Consider the following 21,085-nt stretch of genomic DNA (forward strand, 5'->3'; position numbering starts at 1 on the left):
AAAGCTGTACCAACTTATGAAAAAGACAGTACCTCTTACCTCCATCTGCCCCCAAATTCAACTAACTGAATATTGTTTTCAATTTTTATTCTTTAATGTTTCATTAAGAACTAAAATAACTCATTGAGTCTCTAACCCCTCCCCGCTTTTGCCTTATTATTTCAGACATTTAAATCCAGTACCTAAAGAAAGAATTAATCATTGTGGCCCATGTGTGTTGATATTACTTTACTGGCAATTATAACACCAACTGACTCAAGAGGACTTATTTAGAGTACCAACAAATGTTTTTCAAATGAATTATGCTTATAGTGCTTATGGTGCGTTAAACAACTAACTTTACATGTTTACTTATATAGCCTTTTAAATCACTCTACGTATATTAAAAACCTTTTCCAGGGGATTTAACATTTGTGCTCTTTAACAAAAACCATGATTTTTCAGGTGCCATACCTGTTGTGCAAGGCCTTCTCGACTTTCAGTAGAGCTGAGAAGGACTCGACGGTTTGCCAGTGCTTCTTCATAAGGCACAGACTCCGAGAGGGGCTGTGGAAAAGCATCATAAGAATTAAAGAAAAAGATCTTATCATCCTCCTGATTCTACACACACAAGTAAGAATGCTAAATGAGATTTGATAATAAATTCAGATGTATGTCAACATACACTATTTCCTTTAATATATGTAAAAAGGAACTTCTTTAAAAAAAATAATAATGAAGGGGAACTTGTTACAAGCTACACTAACTAAAATTATATCGACTTGCACCAAAATAGAAAAATAAAGGAACAGGACTGAAAATCTAGAAACAAAAGCACATTTAAAATATATTATGTTGCATTTTTAAGTCAAGAAAGGATACACTGGATAAATGGTACAAGGACAACCAGTTAATAATTTAGAAAAGTATTTAGATCCCTATTTTTGTATTTTTTAAAATTACTACAGCGAACTAAGGTAAAAATATTTCTAATATAAATAAAAGATTAAAATCTTTAATATAGAAAGTGTTCTCAACCCTAATTAGGAATATTTATTTAAAAATAGCAAAATGACTTGTAGGGAGTTAACAAAATAAATATTAATGATAACTTTATGAAAGGATGTTCAATTTCAATAATAAGCAAAGAAATGCAAAATAACAATAAGAAGTCTCTTATCTCTGAGATGGACAAATATTAAATTTCTGGGTTAAATTTATACTTCTATTGATGATAAACTATAAATTGGTAGCCCTCCTGAAGTACAGTCTGTAAAAATGTGTCAAAATCTGCAACAGTCACAGACTTTGAACCAGCAATTCTATTTTTAGGAATTAATCTTAAAGATATAATTAAAACAATTAGACAAATACAGGGAGATAGATAGCCTTATACATTGCTGCAAGTGTAAAATAGTGTAGCTACTCTTAAGGGCGATTTGGCAGTAAACATTAAAACTTAACATGTGCAAACCACATGATCCAGAACATTCCTCTTCTCAGTATTCCACACATGTGCCCAAGGAGGCATTTACAGAGCTATCCATTGCAGTATTCTTGTAAAAACAGCAAAAAATTGGAATCAACCTAAATGACCACCAATAAAAAGGTAGACCTAAATGAACCATGGAACATCCATTATTATAGAAGTCTATGCTGTATTTAAAAGGAATGTAGTAGCCGTCATATTAAATGATATAGACAGATCTCTAAAACATATTTTAAATGAAAAAAAAGTAAGTTGCACAATAAAACATGCATTTAGGTTAAAAAAGAGAGAAAAGAAAAAGGAAAGAAAATTCTGAATATTGTATTATTATCTGTAGGTTTATATAGATGTGTATAAATACGAAAGAGTCTGGAAGGTTACATACCAAACTGATAACTATAGTTACCTCTGGAGAGGAAGTAGAATTAGGGATTGTAATTTACCTATAATGTTCTAATGTAAAATAAGAATGAATTTATGCATTATGTGTCACTAAAAGTTAAAAAGAAATGAGAAAAAGGTAAAAACAAACACGCAAAGTTGCATATACAAGAACAACAGTGAAAAACAGGAAACCACCTAAAAGTCCACAAGAAATGGATTAATTGAAATATTACACTTTACAGAATGAAATACTATAGATGAAATTTATATTTACAGATATACATTTTTTGATATATAAAGATATCCACACTGAATTAAGAGGGAAAAAACAGATTCTAAAACAGTATACATATCCAGATACACTGATTTTAATAGCATGTGTGTCTGTGTATGTATAAGCGCATAAACACATTAAAATTTTTTAGACTCAATATACTTTAACAAAGTTAAGAGGAGTTAGCTTTGAGTGGTGGGATTTGGGGTGACCATAACTGTCTTCTCATGTACTGTTACACCTTCTGATTTTATTTTGTAATGATTGTGTATTCTTACTATATTCAGATAAAAATTATAAATGTATTTCAGTTATTTTCTGTTTCCACAAGTTTAAGGTTTTCTGAGGTCTGACATGTACTGGCTGCCTGGCTACCTCACCCTAAACACTCTGACATGAATCCGACATGGCCTATGCATATATCGTATATTAGGTGAGGTTTGGGTCTCTGTCACTTCCTCCTCCATGGCCCCCCAACACTCATCAAGCACCTGTGCCTCAAATTTGTATAAAACCTAAATAATATAAACTGTGGAAAAACTCTTGTCATTCTCTGGAATTATTCCTGATTTTTCCTCTGGATTAAATGTTAACAGCAGCTCACAAACCTTTCTCAAAGCCTTCATATAGGCAGCAGCTTTTTTCTTGTACTGTAGCATGCATTCAGCTGAAAGAGGACTAATGAATCCGCTTGCTGCCTTAGGCCCATAGCTCAATGAAGCAATGAAGTAGTCCACGTTGTTGCTGAAGAAAGATGCAATCTAAATGAAGTGTGACAAGAAGATAGATTTTGTTTTCTAATAATATATCTAAAATATATATCTAATAGCTTTCAAAGCAAAATTAAAGATACTGAGAAGGGAAATAAAATTTCAGCACCTGCCCAAAAGCCCAAATTTATTTATTTGAGAAAGGCAATGATTTATAATGAAAAGATAACACCGGTATAAATATTGAGACCAGACTTCTGACAGGTTTTAATCTAGACAATTTTTATTCTTCCTAAAAACCAAAACCGATTCTGATTTATTCAGAATATTCCTAGATGATGCTCTTAATCTCATTAATTCTGCCACTGCTTTCAAAATATATATTTAGGTTCATACATTCCATTTGTATTTTAACTTTGAATGTTTCATATTCCAACATAAGACATGGCACAAGCCATGTCTTATGTTGGAATGAAGATTACACATCTTCAATGTGTAATCTCTACTTAGATTTAATTCTGTAAATCTCAATCTGTACTTTACAAACATAATATAAAAGACTGAAAATTAAGTAGACCTTTGACATTTTCCATTTAACATTTATTAAATCTACATAAGCAGCCACAAAGATCCATGACTGTAATTTTGCTGAGCCATGATTCTGAATCTACAGCATTCTATAAAATGGTGGTATAAATAAAAACGTCTAAGAAAGTTTTTAGTCGGAAAAGTAAAGTCTTGGGTATCTTAAAGAGTATTCTATTTTGATAAATAAGAAAAAGTGACTTATGAAACAGAGTATTCTTCCTTGGCAAAAACTGCTTTAAAAGTAGATAATTAATTACTAATGGTCTGAAAGGTTATATTTTTCATTAATATTTCACTTTGTCAAATGAAATTCTATGTTAGGTAGTATCCAAGAAAATGAGGATCTGAAAAATCTTGAGCTATATGTCCCTTGTAAATGACATAGACAATCATATACCCAGTGTTTGCATTTAGGTCATGGTAATATATGGTGAGGTTTATTTTCTTTCCTCTTCCTATGTCTATATCTCCCAGATGTATTTTAATATGCGTGTTACACTTTCTTACTGGTTTTTTTAAAATTACAAACAATAAAATTTATTTTAATTAAATCACATTAGCTAAGTATTAAGCAACCACAAATTTGCATCAGTTCAGATACTACTTTAGTTAAAAAGCACTTATAAAAATTCAGACTGAAAATCTAATACCTTTCCTTGAGACAAAATTTTAAGGTTTCAGGCAAAGCAAGTCTAAAATAAGTTATGAGTATTCAGGTATTTAATATTCCAGAGTTCTCATAAAAGGTGGCAAATGCAGAGACGCCTATAAAATGCCAACATTCTCTTTCTCTGGAATTTTTAAAACTGAATCAAAGTTAGAACTATCCTCAGAAAGCTTCCAGCATGCCTGCAGATAAAAGCCTTAAAGTGGAGGCACTGGGGTTGGTGTTCTGGTGAAGGAATCCTGTGGGCACAGATCTGAAAGCTGACAGAACCTAAAGGTAACACCTTTTAATTATGGCCCTAAACTACAGTGAACTGTCATAAAGACCAGTCTGAGTTTGGGAAAGATAACATTAAATCTGACATAATCTATGATCATTTCTGATTAACTTAAATCACTAGACAAAATGTTTCTATTATGGTCAACCTGTCAGAAAAATAATGGTATATAAACACAGATAGGGATTAGCATTTCCTTGAGAAATGATGTGGAGTCTGTTAAAATAAATGGACTAAGACAGTTCTGAATACAGTCCTTTTAGTTGTATACATGTGGGTACTTCTCACAGACATCTTAATCTCTAAAGGAGTTGACGGCAGCTACATGAACATGCATTGTTAGAATGTGAATTCTGCTGAAACTTCCGCTTGGATAGAAATGAGTTTTAAAGAAACTGCACTTTGGTCACTTTATAATAACAATTAAGAACTTAATGATCCACATGGTCATGACCTAATATTGAGTTCAATGAAAAAATACATATCAAAGTCACTTTAAAAGTACTTAAGATACAAAACCACGGAGGTAGACTTACCACAAGTGTTACCAAAATACAAATAAAAAACTTGGAAAGAAAAAACCAAAATATTAACAACAGATATTTTTTTCTTTTGGTTTTTTTTTTCTTTTTATATATCCCAATTGTTAAATAGCAGACCTTTGATATACACAGGATCAATATGGAGACCATCTAGAATCTTCAAATCATCAAATATCTCATTAAAACATAGTGAGTGATAATATCTCATTAAAACATAGCGAGTGATATACTTACTCATCACAAATGCTTAACAGTTAACTACCATATCGTTGTAAATATTGGGTAAGAAGAAGGAAAAGGGAGACAACTTTATTTTACAAAAAACCCTGATATCCCAAAATCCTTTACAGATCAACTTTCCTATGTCATTTAAGGGGGAAAAAAAAAGAGTATATTTAAGAATTGAATTTAATGTCAATATAAACTAGAGAAAAATTACCTTTCCTGCTCCACTTGTTAATGCCACTACTGATGACAGGATACAGTCATTTGTTGTTATGAGCTTCTGTGTTGCTGTTGGAAGTTCATGCTCTATTGTAGCTTTCTGACTATAATGTTTGGAAATATCTATAAAAGCAATCAAATCGAAAATCATTACTATCTATATATAAGTGGAATATAGATAACTAGCCCATTAACTTCTCATATCTACTCTTACAAATTTACAAAATAAATTTCACAAAAAAAACGGTCCCATATATCAAGACTGTGCTGAATAACAATTAGGTCACAAATCCACATGGACAGAACAGAGAAAAGTGAGGTTCTCTTAATACTATCTTGCTATCTCTGTTACAGCCACCAGCTTGTGGGTCCGACTCTCCTTCATTCGAATTCAACACTCTCCCTTAGTGTAGTGTTGGTAAATGAGCCTGACCAGTATCTACCAGTTAAAAGCCCTGATTTGATAGTCCAGCAGGCACAAATGAGAATTTATCCTGCCAGAACAGGACAGCAACATAGGCATGTTGTCCCATAATCCCTACTGGATCTTAGCTAGTTTGCTAGTATACACTCTAACTAACAATGAGAAATGTTTGCACAGACAAATAAGGATTGGATATTCCAGTGTCTGCCTTCACATGCTGCTGCCTCCAGTCCAAGAATATTACAACCAAGGCCTGTGGTTAGAAAAGCATAGAAGAAAGGTTTAGACATAAAAGTGCTAAGAGAAACTGTAGTAGGTGAAACTAACCAAACAGTTAAGCTTGGGGTTTTCTGGGTCTCTCAGAAATAGAATGATTTTGTCCTGGTAGCAAGGGAAAATAGGAGAATTATTAAGATAATGTTGATTTACAAGGAAGGGTAATTATATTTTAAAATAATGAAGTGTTTACAATACAGTCCCCTTTAAATTTTTTTTAGAATACTTCTAACAGCATTATCATTACCAAAAAAGCTGAAAGTAAATCACGCAATATAAAAATTAACTTTTATAGCAGGTGTGTATACAGAGATTTTCATTTATTCAGAATCAAGATAGTTGATTTTAGACTGTAGCTAATTAAAAAAAAATAAGACTATTTACAAAGAAATAGTATTTGAGATACCTGATGTAATATTTTGACATAAAATTACTGTTTTAGAAATAAAATTATTTTTACTAAAATTTTAAAACTAGGGAATTGTTTTATTCATATATTTTATACGCATACATACACATATAAACTTTTAATTTCATATAGTTTTAGATTTATAGAAAAGTTACAGACAGTTTCTGTATACCCTTCAGCCAGTTCTCCCTATTGTTAACATCTTACATTACCATGATACAGTTGTCACAGCAAAGGACAACTAATTGGTACATTGCTATTATGTCTAATATATTTTTTAAAATAAATGATTACCCTTTATATATTCATAAGATACCAAGTGAATAAAAACTTTATTGCTAAATGTAAAAAAATGCTAAACTTTTTTTGTATACTGAACTTGCTAAACCCTAATGCAGACATTTTCTTTCTATATACCAAAGAAAGTTTTATTCAATATTTTACAGGAAGTGTACGATGCTATAATACAACTTGGTAGGTAGGCAATCTTGGTTGATTGGAAAGTAACTGAGATGCTTATGAAAGATGTACAATACTAAGAACACTTACATGGCTTCTATTGGCTAGTTTGACAATAATAATGCTCCCAGTCCAATTGGTTACTCTTTACTGAGTCCAAATATTTTAATTATTTAGGGTCTTCCTTGACATTAAATTTAACTCCAAAAAGATCAAAGAAATTGTGTGACCTGGACCAGAGATTTATTTTTCTTTTGTTTCCTATGAGTCTACCTGCTTTAGACCTGAGACTAAAGATCAACAATTCTCATCTACAATGCCCCTTGTTAAAAGATTAATTCACTCTTATTTTAAATCTATGTAGAATACACATTTTTATAAATTTCTTTCTTTTTACACTGAAACCAGCCTGCCTTGCCTGCCTGCCTGCCTGCCTTCCAACTGAGATCAAGCCATTGTTCAGGGCAAAGCAGGAAGGGAAGAGGTTTGAAACAAGAGTTCTCTTAAACACATAGATTCTTCTGTTAATGCCAGTTAATGCTCACCCTGAGTTTTCATGACATACATAATAGTATTCCAAGCAAGGAAAAGAGATTTGAAATGTAAATCTAGCAACAGGACCCCATAATCTTGCCAACCAATCTTCATGTTTCTCAATATTCTCTATTTATATTATGTTCATTTTCAATGACAGAAACAAGTGGAGGCACAAATGGGGCTTAGGAAGCCTCTAAACCTCCCATAATCTCCATCAGTTCATGCTAAATAATAACAGTAACAGTGTTTGATTTGGACCACTTGGCATCTTTTCAATCTTACGTAATGTATGAACAAAAGCATCCTTAGAAAACTTTGTATATTGTAGATTAATTAAAATAGTAATAAAAATAAAAAGATTTTTGTAATATAAATGAAGCTTTAAGACCCCTCTCATTGAATAGCTACCCTCCACTGCTCTAGCCTCTCCTTTATAGGAATGTGGTACAAATCACTAGCAGAAACAAATCATGATATCAGCATAGGAAAATTTAGAAAACAAAATTTAAAAACCTGTAGCCACAGAGCCACTTGTGGTTTCCATAGCCTAGTTCTAGGTTAAGTAAAATTCTGGAATAGAGAACTATAGCTAAGTTTGAGCTCCCCAAACTAAAAGCTTCACAGGAAAAAGGCACCAATCCCTTAAGTTTTCTACAGACCAGACTATGTTCTGCAAGATTGTGGGGTTACTATCGTCCCCTGCCACCAAGACTGTCTATTCAAGCTGTGATTCCTGCCACCAAGGCTAGCTCCAGAGGTAGAATGACTTTTAAAGTTCCTTATAATTAAAGACAAGCCACAGGAAAGATCATTCTCCAGACTACTGCTGAGACTAAGAATAATTCCCAGTGCCACAAGTAACATGCCATTCCATAGAAGGGCCCCAAACATACCCACCTAATACATGCTACCTAACATGGTTTTAAGTTTTTAAAAATTATTTTCTGTGAAACTAGCAATTGGTCACTAATTGTTAACTAAACATCACAATGAATAATCTAGGCCCCTGGGCTATTTCCAGTAGTCCTTAATTAACTGCTGCAGCCCTCTTCTTCTTCCCCTACCTCAAAATGAAAAGAAAGAAGCAAAGCTATGCAGAGCTATAGATTAATCAGAATCACATGCTCCAAAGCATATGAAACGCCCTTGAGCAGACTATGGTCTTAGAAGCACAGGCAACTAAAAACTGAACAAAGCTTAAAAACAGACCTTCATTTCTTAAGGCTTAAAATGGGACTTAAAATGGGCACTTTACACATAAAAATGCACAGGTTGGTGGAAAGTTAGTGCATTCTTTCTGAGAACTTTAAACTCTGCTTTCCTCAATTCTTTCATGCTTGGCCTCTACCAAGTGCAATGTATTTTTGCTAAATGCCTCTGAATAGCATGTCTGGTTTAATAAAATTCACACACCTGCCTTAAGTCAGCATAATGCATTTTTGGTTAAAGTACTGTGCACAAGGGTTTCTCTTCAATACTTTTTTTACCTTCAGAAACAAAACAGATGGGAAAAGCAGAAGGCAGTGAGCTATGTACTTCAACATAAGCCAAATGCTACTAAGCCTTTAGCTGGGTCTATTAGCCTTGGCAGTATTTGTTTAAATCTCATTCAGGCAGATCTGAGAAAGTGGGATGAAGGTTTTAAGCTTATTTATGTTCTTTTTCAAGCCTTACCTTTCATGACATCATGAAATCCATGCAGAGCAGCACCAACATTTGTTAAGACAGTACTGTAGTTTGTCCGAAGCAGTCCATCTGGCTCCGTACCTAGGAAACCAAAATCACAAACCTAAGCATTTCCCCAGAAGACTGTGTCTGAAAAACTGACAGCCCACCATCTCCCTCTACTTTTGGAAAGAGGGAGAATGAAGACTGCTTGTGATATGTTGAAAATAATGGCTCTTAAAATCATTGCAGGCACATTCAAATATAATGGTGATAAATATAGACATATCTAACTGATTTGCATCCCCCACATCAAATATTTTTAAGTTAAGAATCAAAATTAAATTGCTAAGTGGGATTATATTTTTCATGGTTCCTTTGGAAATTAAAGTCTTTGTGAATTTTCACCTAGTTATTATATAAGACATTTCTCATTTTATTCTTTCCCTGCTCATTATTTTTTGATAAACATCACTAAAATCACTATTATTCAAACATCACAGACTTCCACTTCTGGCATAACAGCATGAGTAGCTCCACAGATCCACTCTCTAACACCTATGTGAAAATTATTTTAAAACAACCATTTAAAACTCTGGAAATGGTCCTAAGAACATACAGCAAACGAGAAAACATTTACTCAAGAAAAGCTATAATAATTTGGTAAGAACAGAGTGTCTGTGGTGTTTGAACTCACTCCCTCCCTCCCTTCCCCACCAGCTCTTAAACTAGAAATCCCACTTCAAACAGGTACAGCCAGTACCACAGGAATCCCTTCCCCCTAATTCCCAGCTGGAGGGCTTCCTTTCTCATCTCAGGTACCTATTGCTGAGGCTAAGTTCTGGAAAAGCGTGACTGAGGTACAAGTTCCCTTCTTTCACCCAGCCCCAACTCATGAAGTAGAGGCTCTACCTGAGCACAGTGCTGTTGAGAATCTGGGGCCCTGATCACCCATGTCCTGCTCATCGACAGGAGTTCCACGCTGAAAGAGGCAAGCCAAGGAGACCTGGAGCTGCTGCCCTCCCTTCTCCACAGAGTGCACAGCTACTAATGCAGGGGTGTCACTCTGAGAGAAGTAAATCACTGTCCCCACCCCAACACCAGAACCATGGCTCAGAGATTTAGCCCGAGTGGTAAACAGGCATTAAAACAGAAAAGCTCTGAATCTCTTCCTAAAGAAACTGACTTAATTCGCAACAGAGTATGGAAAAGTTCAAGCCTAAGGGTGCTCTAAAAAATGACAAAGCTTATGGTGAAAGCAATTAAGAAGGTATCAGAAGAGTCATTAAAGATATAAGCTACACTGTAGGCTAGTTGGTTTACTAGAGAACCAAAGAAAGAAACAGCTAAGAAGAGCCCTACTAGGGTCAGAACAAATCTTAAAAACTATACCTGCTAGGCACATGCTATATCTATAACTAACTATACCTATAAAGGAGCCCAAATTTAATTGGATCAGTCTGTGGAGCAAGTTTTGCCTCTAAGGCATGGTTGAAAACAAGAGCGTCATCAAACAGCAATTAGTGGAGCTTAAATCTGGGTTTAATTAGGGAAGGAGACAATGAAAGAGAGCTCTGTCAAAACCACTGTAAAAACCAGTCATGTGACTGTGCACATGCCCAAATATGAACCCACTGAGAAGCAACATCACGGTGTAAAACTTATACTCTGAAAACTACAAAATAATGTTTAAAAAATTAAAGACCTACATAATTAGAAAAACACACCGCGTTCACAGATCAAAAAACTTAACATTGTAAAGATGGCAATACTCCCATATTAGTTTCCCAGGGCTGCTGTAACCAAATATCACAAATGGAGTGGCTTGACACAACAGAAATTTATTCTCTCACACTTCTATGAGGCCAGCAGTCTGAAATAAAATCTGACAGTGTCATACTCCCTCTGAAGGCTCTAGAGAGGAATCATTCTTTATCTCTTCCAGCTTCTGTTGGATTATGTGGTGGCATAACTCCAATTCCTGCTTCTGTTTTCATACGCTTTTTCCCTTGGATCTCTGTCTGTCTTCAAATCTCTCCTTACAAGGACACCAGTCATAGCACTGGTAGGGCTCTCCCTAAACCAGTAAGACCTTGTCTTAACTCGATTACAACTGCAGAAATCCTATTTCCAAATAAGGTCACATACACAGGTACTGGGGAACATATCTTTCTGGGAGACATATGTAACCCGCAAAACTCCCCAAAGTGACCTACAGATTCAGTGCAATTCACATCAGAATCCCAGCTGACTTCTTTGAAGAAACTGACAAGCTGATTCTAAAATTCATATGGAATTACAAGGGGCCCACAACAGTGAAAACAACCTTGAAAAAGAACAAAGTAGGACTCCTCTCACTTTCTGATCTCAAAACTTACTACAAAGCAACAGTCATCAAGACTGGCATAGGATAGACATATAGATCAATGGAATAGAGCAGAAATAAATCGATATATCTATGGTCAAGTGAGTCTTAACAAGGGTCCCAAGACCATTCAATAGGGAAAGAACAGTCTTTTTAATGAACGGTGCTGAGACAACTGGATAGCCATATGCAAAAGACAAGCTGTACCCTTATCTCACACCATATACAAAAATTAATTCTAAATGAATCAAAGACCTAAATGTAAGGGCTAAAACTATAAAACTCTTTGAAGAAAACATAGGGGTTAAGTCTTCATAACCTTAGATTTGACAATGGATTCTTAAATATGACACCAAAAGCATAAACAACAAAAGATAGATTGAATTTCATTAAAATTAAACTTTAGTGCTTCATTATCAAGAAAATGAAAAAAATAGCCCACAAAATGGAAGAAATTATTGCAAATTACATATCCAATAAGGGACTTGTATCTAGAATACATAAAGAACTCATACAACTCAATAATAAGATAAATAACCCAACTGAAAAAAATGGAGAATAGATCTGATAGGCATGTCTCAACAGAATACATACAAATGGTCAGTAAGGACATGGAAAGATGCTTGACATCATTAGATATCAGGGAAATGTAAATCAAAACCACAATGAGATACCACTTCAAAATATCAGTTAACAACAGGTGGCTGAAATTAAAAAGTCAGATGATAACGACTGTTGGTAAAAATGTGGAGAAATCGAACACTGTTGGTAAGACTGTAAATTGGTACAGCCACCTTGGAAAACAATCTGGCAGCTCTGCCAACAGTTAAACACAGAGTTACCATAGACCCAACAATTCTACTTCCAACTATATAATATGCCCAAGAGAAGTGAAAAGATATGTCCACTCAAAAACTTGCTCACAAATGTCCATAGCATCATTATTTATAAGAGCCAAAGGATATAAACAACTCAAATATCTATCAACTGATGAGTAAATAAATAATACGTGGTATATCCACGTGATGAAATATTACTCTGCAATAAGAATGAAATAGTGATATATGCTATAACATGCATGAATCTTGAAAACATTATAAGTGAAAGAAAATCACAGATGACCATATATATGATTCCATTGATATAAGATGTTTGAAATTGGCAAATCTATAGAAAGAAAGTAGATTCTATTGTTGCTTAGTGCTGGGGAGGGGCAAAAAGGGGAAATAAGAGGGCGACAGCTAAAGTATACAGGGTTTCTTCTTGAGATAATGAAAATATTGACTGTTGTAATAGTGTACATAGCTTTGACTATACTAGAAATTGTACACTTTAAGGGGTAGGTAGTATGATACGTTAATTATATGACATTAAAGCTCTTATAAAAAACCACAAATCACAGCACCAGAAAAATCACAATATTTTTAAAAACATCATTTAAAATGAGGTCCATTTAATTACCTGAAAATATTCTTTTCAAATTAGACCAAAGGGAAATACATGGTATTTTTACTATTAAACCTCCCCTATGCTACTTGTTGGAAAGTTTCTACAAATTCTTTTGCTTGGCCCATCTCCATTTAAAAAGAGGAAAGAAAGAAATGGAACTAAAATTCACTGCATGTCTTCAATGTCTAATATTGTACATTCTTAATTTAATTTAATAATCACATTTGCCTCTATATTATTAATGAGAAAAGAGGTGCTGAAAAGGTGATTTGTCCAAGTTCATAAATGTGTAAAGGGCTGGAGGATTTGAATTTGAGCTTTTCTTACTCCAGATCCTAGGCTCCTCTCACTCACTCAAGCTAAATCACCTCCCTTCTTCCAGCCTCTTATACTCTTAAGTTCTTCAAGCTGAACCAAGAGTGACAAACACACTTACTTGGCAAGGCGAGAAGTTTGACATAAGTCTGCAGCTTCTCAAACACAGCTGTCATCTTTTTCATGTCCTGCGACAGCTCTAGATTCCTGGCTCTTAACGCAGATGTACAAAGAGAAGATTCACATTCTTCTTCTAAACTAGGAATGGGCAGATATTTTTAAAGTGAGCATCCTGAAAAATTTTCAATTAGTTATTTTAAAAAAATCTAAATTCTCAAAACAACTATATATCCAAAAAGAGACTTTATAAAAAATTATCTAATTTATAAGGTTCCATTTTTTATACCATGATATATACACTTGCTTGGTGCAAATGTCAATGGAGTCACAAAGGACTAAATGAAAAAAAGATAAAGGCAGGGGCCCATTATCTTTTCATCCTGAGAACAGCACAAAAATGCTTCCTTTAAAAATATTTTCAGGACAAAAATATTTCATGAACTAAATTCCTAAGAGAATTTATTAAATAAGAACTAGTAAAGAAAATCATTAAGAACTCTTTTTAGTATATTAAATTGCTAAAGCCATACAGATCGGAGAAAAACAATCTGTAGACTCAAATCTAAAAGTAAATGGTTAACATTCATAAAATACATCATATTGTTTTCATTTTTATATGGTTACTGTGGAAAACTAATTTATAAGGTTAAAAAAATCATGTGGACTCTTAAAAAAGAATTCATAAAATGTGCAGGTAATCAAGTAAAATGCTTTTTACACAGCGCTAGAGGAGTTATTAACACGAGAATGATAATCATATCCATTTCCTTTACCTTGCCAATTCTTGTCTTCTACTCTATTTATAGCAGACAGTTTCATTCAATACTAAGCCCATCTACTACTAAAGAATATGTCATCTTGTCAATTAGAGTGGTATTCAAACCAATGACCAAAAAACTGCATAAAAACATGAATACCTGATGAGGCTGGGCAAAAAGGAGATGGGACAGAACATTCTAGAATAGAAAACTTAGATCAAGAAAGGACTTATCCAGAATTTTTTAAAATGCAATAGTGAAAAAATAAAGAAAAAAAAGACATAACTGTTTCAAGCAGTAAATATCACTTTATGATGGTTCTTAAACAGATTCTTCTTAAACATAAGCCAAATCAATGATATATATATTCAATTTAGTGTTATTTAAACTCCTAGAATCAATTTTCAAAAAAAAAAAACTTTAATTATACTGAACCATAACATGTAAGGATCTGAAAGAAACTGTAATTCATAATTATTAAGTCACAATTTCCTGATTCCTAAAATTTTGTCATATGCACAAATCATAGAATACAGTTACTGAAATACCTTGTTAGGTTAAAATTAGGAAATGAGATGGCGCTTAACACGTATTATTTTTTTAATAATAAAATTTCATTTTTTTTAATGCCTACAGCACTTGGTATTCCTAGATGGTCTCCCATCCAAGTACTAACCAGGCTCGACCCAAATTTCATATTTTTGAAACATTAAAACCTACTACTTTAGCTTCATAAGGGCTTACAAACTATAATTACTTATATATTTTCAATATCTGTAAGCAATTCATTTACATATTTTCTAAATCTTATTTTGCAATATACTATAATACATGTATGTTCTTATTTCTCTTATGTTCTAGTCATATTATTCTTTGATTTTTTTCTTAAGGCTAAATCTTAGGATGAAAAGATTTAGAAGAATTAGGCATCTTGATAGTTCTAAACTAAAAGTATCAAAACTTTCAAGCAGTATATCAAACTTCTAGTTACATAAATTATTTTCTCTTACCTTTCCAGAAATATTTAGGATGGAATATTTAAGATTACTAAATAACATATCCTATGAGTGCTACAGCAGATGAAGTTTTTATTTTATAGCTTAAATAAATGACTAATAATAAAAATAATGTACCATTTCAAAGAAACCTAAGAATTATATATCCGAATGTAGAAGTTAGCTTTTGTAATCCCCACCTAGATGTTTACTGCCAAAGGATAATAAACATCCCAAGCTGAAGTATTTTTTTCAATAAATGTGTCATTCACAATCATTGAAAATACTGATTCACAAAGCCTTATGTATTTATAGTAGTAACCACTGTACATAACTAAAAACAACTTAGCTGATGGACAATTTAAATAAAAGTTTACAATGCTTAAGCATGGTTTTCCTTTTTCACAGGAGTCCAAATTGGTTGTGCTACAGAAATGTCAGGCAGATCACAAAAGACACATATCACTATTTTATTAATTCCAGTGCAGGTCGGGTGACACCCACAATTCCCCAAGCTCCCTGGCCTTGAGAGGTAAGTACCTTTTTAACTGATAAGGAAGAATCTTCCTAAGAAAACATATGTAAGAGGTTAAGTGCTCTGAGAAAGTTTTCAATTTCACAGTTGTTTCCTAGAAAAGAAAAACAATTTCAAGGTTAACAATGTTATTTGATAAAGAGGAGCTCCCCGTTCCAGGAGTAAAAAAGAAGAAAATTACCAGGACAGTCACAGTATCCTCAGTAATACTTTCAAATAAATGAAGCATTCCTTCCTCAAGAGGGCGGACATAGGACGCATTTTCATGGAGGTATTGTGAGAACTATGTAGAAAAGAAGAAATAGTGAGTTAGATTACTGAAAAATAACAAATATCAACACATTTGTAAATGAACTTACTAAGTTACAAACCTAAATTCTTTTAAAAACTTTTTTTTGGGAAATTTAGTCTTCATACAGAGATTCTCCCCTCTAACAGACCTAGACACTATCCCTAAGTTCCCATCTAATTTCGGACCTAGGAACTAGAAGAGGGGTGACAGTTAACAACCAGGCAGGGGAGGAAAGGGGGAGTGGATTACAATCCAGCACCAACAGGCCTTCTTTCCTAAATGCCTGCTTTTCCATAAGGGTACTAGTTTTAAAAGAAATAAAAATTAAAGATTCGAAAACCAAAACTCTATAACAAATTTTTGTGTTGCGTACCTAATTTTTTAAAAACAAGTCTATTACGGACGGCTTCTTATTTTTACTGTGTACAATGTTCAGGGTTAACAAATTCTAGGAATGTACTTATCCAAAAGATGATATAAAAGCATTAATGACTATCACTGATACTTTAACATTTACAAAAAACTAATTCAGTATGAAGAATAATTCAGAAGAAGATCCTATAGGCAGTTAGACAATTTAGAAGGAAGAAATTAATTTTCATTTATGAAATATCTCAATTATCTAAGTATTGTATAATGGCGCAAATTTCAATTTCTCAGGTTAGAAGTATAAGGTCTCATTCTGCAGAAATGTGATTTAATTGGCCCTACTGCAAACTACTCAAACATATGCCCCTGAGCAATTCACTTAACCTCTTCAGGCTTTAATCTTTAGGGTTGTAAAGATGGACTCTAGGCTTACAGTTATAAATGTCTACTTTATGATTCTATGAATAAGATTAAACACTCTGGTTACCTTTTAACAAATAATTTCTGACTCTTCTTCGATATTATAGACTTACCAGAAAAATCACATAGGGCTTTTTACAGGCCAAAACACCAAAGGTAAAATATTGAGAAATATATGAATTTTTCAAAGTAATGAAGTATTTCAAACAAGACTAACATATTTGATTCTCACCATGTGGGCATAATATGACAACAAGTCAAAATAAAATTCCAGTAATGGACAAAAGAACCAGTATCGAATAGAAAATATTTTTTGATATTATAAGAAGTATAAAAGAAAACATAATTACATTAAAATGTTGCAGTATTGTTTTTCCTATCCAGATCTTTTGACAGCTTTTTCCACAGTGATACTAAAGAATATTTCAAAGATCCAGAATTTAATTTTTATGAACTTCAAAAGATTTGTGGAGTCAAAAACTGATGAAAACCAAGCACCTACTAAAGCTTCTTATGTGTAAGCCGTAATGATAAGGATGATGTGAGCTAACTTTTATTAAGTGTCGTTCTTAGTGCTTTACATGTATTATCTCATTTAACCTTCATATGTATATATCTGTAAGGTAGGTAATCTCATCCCTCATTTGAAAGATGAGGAAACCAAAGCACAGAGAGATTAAATAAACTGCCCACGGGGCTTAGAAAGTGGCAGAACTGGGCTGGGACCCCAAAAGTCTGACTTCAGAGTCCAAGTCTTTGCTATACTAATACAAATGGCAATTAGGGGATCCGTGCACATATACACTATTCAATCTCTGGAACTACTACTGCTTGATGCACAAAAATAAGCTGGGAAGAATCAGTTAAGTAGAAAAAATGGCATGACTCATTTCAGACTGCCACATTATGAGGCACTTAGAGCACACATTTATAGCAAGATCCCTCAATTTCTTCCTATGGGGACCATCTACAGATGGCCCCAATGACCTCTGCCTCCTGCTTTTGTGGCTCTTTGCAGTTCCCTCATGGACTGTCTAGGGTTGGTCTGTGTGACCAATACAACACAGCAGGAAGTGATGGCATGTGACTACACGAATACTCTCTATGCTTTCCTATTCCATGATTTTGCTCATGTCTTTCCAATTCTTCTGGGGGTAAAAATACCTATCCCATTTCTCTCTTCCTATTCAAATCATGCTCATTTTTCAAAGTCTATTCAAATTGCCAGACTCTCAGACACTGCCAACAACAGCAATCTCCCCTCCTTGATGACCTCTTATCACTTACTGGCCATACCACTCACTCACACTAAGGTCTTTTAACAACACCCTAGTATTTAACTTCTTAAGAATCTCTATGTTTGTCATATTTTATCCTGAGGGTAAAGACTACGACTTAATTTTTTTTTCCCATGCCCTCCATAGTATCTGGTTGATACAGAGAAGTGGTCTGAAAATAGACATGATCTCTCTCTATTTATTTAGGTCAGATAAAAGGTATCTTGAGTTGTTTACCTTTTGATTCAAAGGCGATATAGTGTCAATGGCAGAATCAACAGGAAAAATCTGAATCCTCTGTTCTGTATAGGTATGAAAGTTCAGAAGAGCCATCACAAGATCTTGAACAAAAGCCAGGGCCTGCCCGGCAATGTCCCGCATCTTCAGCTTTAAAATGAAAAATATATAATCAACTATCAAATTTTTATTCTCAAACTACTTTATTAAGATTACTTTTAGAGAAAACATTTTAATTCTAGCATAATTATTCCTTAATTTATATTTATTTGTTCCTACTTGGATTTTAGTATTCCCATCTAAGTAAATTAGAAAGCCACCAGTTTGGGCAAATACCCCTCTTCCACTTAACCAAGACCTTTTAAGTGAAGGTCCACCAACCTAGAAGGAAGGCATGGCTCATAAAATTAGTGCATTCCATAATTCAGTTCTAATGTTATCAGAAAAAGAAGATAACAAAAATCTATATTACTTATTAATTCAATAAACAGCAGGTTATGCACTTTAAAAAAAAAAAGTATGAAAAAGTAAAGCAAAAGTTAAACACAATGGTTTAGTGTATTAAACAGAAGCCCAAACAGCTAATTTTTGTTTCTGAGAAGTTTGAAATGCACATTGCTGAAAACAAAAACATGTACTTCATCTTTACCTGATGTCTCCTATTATGGAGTGGAACATTCAGAGCGTTATATTGACTATATTCTACAAAACAAAAATGGATGTATGTTAAACCTCTAATTTTACATTTATAGAAAAAAAAGCTTAGTTACAAAATAACGATCTGCAGCAAAATCATCTTTACCTAGAATTTAAAATTATCAAAGCCACAATTACAGTATAGGAGAATAATAGAATTTATAAAGAATTAGTTGTTTCTCAGATAAAGTAATACTTATACTTTACCTTTAGAATAAAAAAAAAAAAAATGGAAAAAAAATCCCTGTGTTTCTGTTTCTAAGAAATCATTCAAAAAGTTCTTTGGGGCCTAGCAAATAGATTACTTAGAAAGGCTCATGATCATGTTATCTTCACTCATTCTTTCTTCTGAAATACCCTGCACACAGCTGCCACACTAATCATCCTAAAATACCATGTTGTCATGACACTATAATATTTGAAAATCTATCACTGTCTGCTACTGGTAATCCTAACTTCTCTGGGTTGGTTTCCCTATCGTTCTCACAGTTCTCTCCTCTACCCTAGTCTGTCATCAATCTCTGACAGCTTCCCAATACCTGGCCTCACACTTCTTTGTTCTCCGTATTTTAATGACCTTCACCCTCTACTAATCTCTGCACACCATTTCAACCACTCAAACCTTCACTCCTCTGCCTGTAGTGTCAGTTAGAATGATCCCAGTGCCAAAATCTGATTTGGAAAGTCGCTAAAACCATTCTTATCTAATTCTCTTATGTTTTCAATTCTATTAAATCAAATTGGTCTCCAGTCCACAACCAGTCTCTATTTTCCTATCAGTCTTCTTAGAGCCTTGCTTGTTTTCCTTCCCAGCCTGGTCCACCATTTTCAACAATGTTCTTGCTAATGCAAAACCTGATCAGGGTCCATATTCTACCTAACTTAAGGGGAGTTTTGACATTATTTAGCAATCCATGATTTTATCGCTGTGTCCCTATCATACTTCCATGATTTTTACTCCAAACCTTTCCCATTTTAAGCATCTAATACCATTCATTCCTCTCCTTCATGAGTGAGTTGGCCTTCCCTACAATGCCAAGAAGACTAAAGCCAAAGCACAAGGGGTTCCTTCACTCCCTACCCTCCACCTCAGAATCTATGGCTTCATATGTCCTCTACTCAGCTAACCTTCCTCCTAACCCCTAGCAACAGCTCCTCCCTCAGGGCCTAGTCCATCAATAACCCCCTCCTTCCTACATCTTCAAAATTACCTCATGACAAAAAAAAAAAAGAAAGCATTAATTGTAACTTTATCTCTGCAGTGATTTTTCCTACTTTATTTATATCATACTTAATTCTCTGCCCTCCCCCACCCCTTGCACACACGACCTTTTCTTTGACTCCACTAGAGTACTGAGCTCTCATCCTTTCCCACCTCTTTCATTCCCACTGTTCAAAAAACAGCATGTCTCTGCCTGTTTCCTCAACATCCATTTCCCTTGTGCTAGCAAGCTAGTGTCCACCTCTACCATGCACAGAAGCAATTCTTTCAAAGGCAACACTAGTTCTCTCGAAGTCACCAAACCTAGTCGCCTTTATTGTCATTACTCTACCTGACTTCTCCACAGCAATGAGTAGAAGTGACTGGCACCACCAGGGCGAACACTCCCTTCTCCAGCTTCTATCTCACCTCCTTTTCCACCTCCACTTCAGCCTCTCCTCTTCCTGATCACTGTCAAGGAGAACTCTCTGAGGATCCTACACAACCCTCTTTGCACTTAGTACTCCTTAGTGCCATCACTCTCAACAGGGGAGATCAGCCATCCTAAGAGTGTCAACATCATTTCCTCTCTGAAGGTCTAGGCTTTTATTTGTTAACGCAACACCAGTAGATATATACATATACAACAATCTATCTGACAGAATGTTAAACACCAAAAAAGTTAACCATATCATCTTTCCCATAAACCTGCTCTTGTTTGCCTCTTGATTTCTGTCAACTACACTGCATCTTTCCACCATACTGCCTTCTCCCTCTCTGCTGCCTCCTTGCATCTCCCTGACAACTCGGGCTCAAGTCTCCATAACAGCATATCAGGACTATCATCACAATAGTCTGGGTCCCCTTTCCCCATTCCAGGTTAGTCCCCATTCTTGCTAGATTTACCTTAGAAGTACACAAATCTCATAATG

At 34.3% G+C, this 21,085-nt stretch overlaps 1 protein-coding gene across 2 annotated transcripts in view; it reads right to left on the reverse strand.

The window, feature by feature from the left end:
* Positions 1-21,085, reverse strand: part of PPP1R21 (protein phosphatase 1 regulatory subunit 21) — a 51,919-nt gene that overhangs the window by 12,517 nt on the left and 18,317 nt on the right. For both annotated transcript variants that reach the window (XM_039887198.1, XM_039887199.1), the window contains 9 exons: positions 18,906-18,958; positions 18,257-18,406; positions 15,843-15,944; positions 15,667-15,755; positions 13,375-13,511; positions 9,134-9,226; positions 5,350-5,477; positions 2,735-2,887; positions 454-546 (listed from right to left, as the gene is read on the reverse strand). In XM_039887198.1, coding sequence (XP_039743132.1) covers positions 454-546; positions 2,735-2,887; positions 5,350-5,477; positions 9,134-9,226; positions 13,375-13,511; positions 15,667-15,755; positions 15,843-15,944; positions 18,257-18,406; positions 18,906-18,958 — 998 coding nt within the window. The remainder of the gene's footprint in view (positions 1-453; positions 547-2,734; positions 2,888-5,349; positions 5,478-9,133; positions 9,227-13,374; positions 13,512-15,666; positions 15,756-15,842; positions 15,945-18,256; positions 18,407-18,905; positions 18,959-21,085) is intronic.

This window comes from Pteropus medius, unplaced genomic scaffold (assembly GCF_902729225.1).
Source record: "Pteropus medius unplaced genomic scaffold, Ma_sr-lr_union100, whole genome shotgun sequence".
Lineage (NCBI taxonomy): Eukaryota > Metazoa > Chordata > Mammalia > Chiroptera > Pteropodidae > Pteropus > Pteropus medius.